This window comes from Gossypium hirsutum, chromosome D11 (genome assembly GCF_007990345.1).
Source record: "Gossypium hirsutum isolate 1008001.06 chromosome D11, Gossypium_hirsutum_v2.1, whole genome shotgun sequence".
NCBI classification, from domain to species: Eukaryota; Viridiplantae; Streptophyta; class Magnoliopsida; order Malvales; family Malvaceae; genus Gossypium; species Gossypium hirsutum.
Genome location: NC_053447.1, coordinates 21,491,058 through 21,494,564, shown reverse-complemented (window position 1 = coordinate 21,494,564; position 3,507 = coordinate 21,491,058). Strand labels below are relative to the sequence as shown.

The window sequence follows — 3,507 nt, the reverse complement described above, 5'->3', positions numbered from 1 at the left end:
AGCATGAATACGTCTATCATGAGCAAGTTATTGTAAGTTGAGTCGATGCATGATGAGCCTATGTCTGTCTCCAGAGTTGTCAAAGGGGTCTATCAAGACTAAAAACACGAATCTCTGAAAGGATAAGTCTATGGCCATGGCATTGAAGACCATATCGTGTAAGACCGTAACTGGTGAGTTATGACATCATATGGAAAGAATACCATATTGTGTAAGACCGTAACTGGTGGGTTATGAAATCATATGGAAAGAAGACCATATCATGTAAGATCATAACTGATGGGTTATGGAATCATATGGAAAAATTAAAAAAGGTTATTACCTAATGTGGTTCTCTGTGTGTCCCAAGACGATGAGGGGAAACCTCACTAAATGTGAATCTAGGCAAATCCTTATCGCCTAAATCACCAAGAGAAAGAAAGCCTCTGTGGTGAACTTGTTAAAGGACAACCTTTGTGGAAAAACTCTAGAAAGATAAGCCTTTGTGGCACAACTCTGGATAGGAAAGCCTTTGTGGTGAGTACTAGATGTAAATGTAAGGACCTAAAAATTTGAGTGTTATTTGTTAAATCTTGATATAAGTTAATGTAATACCCTATACCCGACCTGGTCGCCAAGCCCAAATACGGGATGCCATACCACCATTTTGTCTCATGTACATCAATTTAAGAAACTAGATCTAAGCAAACCGATTTTCTTTTGTTAACCCGTATAAGTTTTAAGTCATCCAATTAGTTAATTAAAATTGTTACATGCAAATCATTCATTAATCGGTCTTACATACAGTTAGGATAATGCATAAGGGATATTTAGCAAACTTTCATAAAATTGCTTGTAGGTATCGAAACTGACATTTAGGGTATCGATATTTTCTTTGAGTGGTACCGATACCACTTGGAAAAACGATACCAAAGTAGCTTACTGTTTTCCAGCCAAAAAATTCTAATTATAAAAATTATCAATACTTGCTATAAGTTATTGATACTTTAGTCCCGAGTATTGATCCTCGAGATAAGGTATCAATACCAAATCCCTATTTTATTTCCTGTACGTTTGAATTCACAGAGGTATCGATTTTCAAAGCCAACTATCGATACCTCTACTACTGAATCTAAAAGTACAACATAGAAGAGCAAATAATTCATTTCGAATAGATCCTAAGCAACAAGCATCAAGTGTCATGGGTTGTGCATGGGCGCCCGCAACCATGACAAACTTGTACGATCCATCGTATTTGAAGGAGGTCATTTGGCCCAACCAAACTGGCCCGTTGCCTGGAGAGATTAAAAGCCCATCCCAAGAGCCTGGTAAAAATGGGAAGTGATCCAAGAAGATATGATTATGTAATCTTAGAGTTCTAATTGTATACAACTTCTAATTGTAGCCTTTGATGTACTTTGAGGCTCAACTATAAATATAGACCTCTTTGCTTATTGTAATTCATTAAGTTATCAATAAGAATTTTGAGAGTATTCACTCAAACTTTTCTCTCAAGTGTTCTTGCTTTTCTGTGGCTTTCGTTCATCTTTCAATGTTCGTTCTTACTTTGTTCTTCTGTTGTTCTTCGCGGGTGCCTTGAGGGAATTCTGTTGAATCCTTTATCATTGCAAGTTAGGCCGACTTAGGCGTTTTTGCTGTTGAGTCCTTTATCATTGCGAGTTAGGCTGACTTAGGCGTTTTTAAGCAAAGAAACTGCCTAAGGCCACACGGATCGCGTGGGAAAACTCTAAGTCTGTGACAGTTGGTATCGGAGCTAAGGTTCGAAGCCACTGTTGAAAGATGTCGAAAGAAGTTGTTGGGAACGTTGAGGGAATGGAGACCCGTGGGAGGGCTAGGAAAGCTAGTCGCTCAAGGGACATATTGTCAGCTTTAGAGGATCGTGTCGTCACTCTCGAGAATTTCGTGGGGGATATCAGGGAGAGGATTGATGATGTCGAGGATAGGCTCCATGATGGATTGCAGTCCATGCAGGAGCAGCTCAAAGTGTATGTGATGGATAATGTAGAACAGTTGACTGGTAGAGATGATGCCATTGAGGCTATGGTGGCGGCCTTGAAAGGGGAGATTGCGGAGCTCAAGGGTGAAATCACAATCTACAAGGTTGCTTGGGCAATGGTGGGTTAGCTGCCATCGCACTCAAGCCCAATATTGATGTTCCCAAGCCCAAGGAGTTCAAGGGAACAAGGTCTGTAAGAGATGTGGACAACTTTTTGTGGGGAATCGAGCAGTACTTCTGTTCCAAAGGCATCATGGAGAATGTCACTAAGGTAACTACTGCTGCGATGCATTTATCAGACGTTGCTTTGTTGTGGTGGCGTCATAGGTCCACTGATGTGAGGCGTGGTGGGGCCGAAATCCGAACATGGGAGGAGTTTCGATGTGAGTTCAAAGCACAGTTTTACCCAGAGTATGCCGAAGATGAAGCTCGGGCAAAGTTGCGTCGGCTTGCGCAACAAGGCACTGTGAGGGAGTATGTGCAAAAGTTTAGTGAACTTATGCTCTGAATCTCAGATATGGTGGAGAAAGAGGCATTTCTTTCTTTCATGGACAGATTAAAACCGTGGGCGAAGCAAGAGTTGCAACGCCGAGGAGTTCAAGAACTCACCAAGGCGATGTCCGTAGCAGAATCGCTTGCTGAATTTGGTGGGAAGAAAGACAATCCCAATTCTTCTAAGCCCAGATTTAATCAAAAGGGTAATAGTGGGGGAGATAAAGAAAGGCCCACTAGAATGGCAATGGTAAGAAGCCTTGGGACAAGAAAAAGAGTGGGCCTATAAGTTGCTTTCACTGTGATGGTCTACATATGATCAAGGACTGCCCAAAGAAGGCCGCTCTCACAGCTATGGAAGCAAAGGGGGAGTCCGATGTGGAGGATAACAATCTTGGTTCGATACTAGGGGGTGTCGAAGATAGAATGAGCCATGGTTTGATATTTGTAGACATCATTGTGGCTGGTAAAAAATTGAATGCACTCGTTGACACAGGCGCTTCTGATTTGTTCATGTCTGAGGAGGCTGCTTGTAAAATGGGCCTCAAGGTAGATAATGAAGTGGGTCGGATCAAAACAGTGAACTCAGAAAGCATTCCAATCAAGGGTGTTGCAAAGGGAGTGGATCTTCAGCTCGGCAAATAGTCTGGGAAGGTATCCATTAAGGTAATACCACTTGATGATTATGATTTTGTGGTTGGACTAAGCTTCCTAGATCAGGTTAATACTTTTATTGCCTCGTCGAACAATTACATGGTGATTTCGGATGCAAAACATCAATGCATGGTGAAAGTAACAAGGAAAAGAAGCTTTGAGGGAAAAACACTGTCAGCAATTCAGTTTGCTAAAGGTGTGCGGAGAAATGAAATCTCATATTTAGCAACCTTAAAAATCGAAGAGACCGTTGAGTCTGTTAGTGAGACCCCGAAAGAAGTGGGTCAATTGTTGCAATCATTCCAAGATGTAATGCTTGCTCAGTTGCCTAAAAGTTTGCCACCCAAGAGGGAGGTGGACCACAA

The 3,507-nt window shown here is 41.7% G+C and overlaps 1 protein-coding gene across 1 annotated transcript; it reads left to right on the top strand.

Annotated features, from left to right (window-relative positions):
* The first annotated feature begins 1,779 nt into the window (after positions 1–1,779).
* On the top strand, positions 1,780–2,504 carry LOC107911061 (uncharacterized). The gene is made up of 2 exons (XM_016838954.2): positions 1,780–2,115; positions 2,229–2,504. Exons 1-2 carry the CDS (start codon positions 1,780–1,782, stop codon positions 2,502–2,504), a joined length of 612 nt encoding a protein of 203 aa, XP_016694443.2.
* Positions 2,505–3,507: the final 1,003 nt, after the last annotated feature.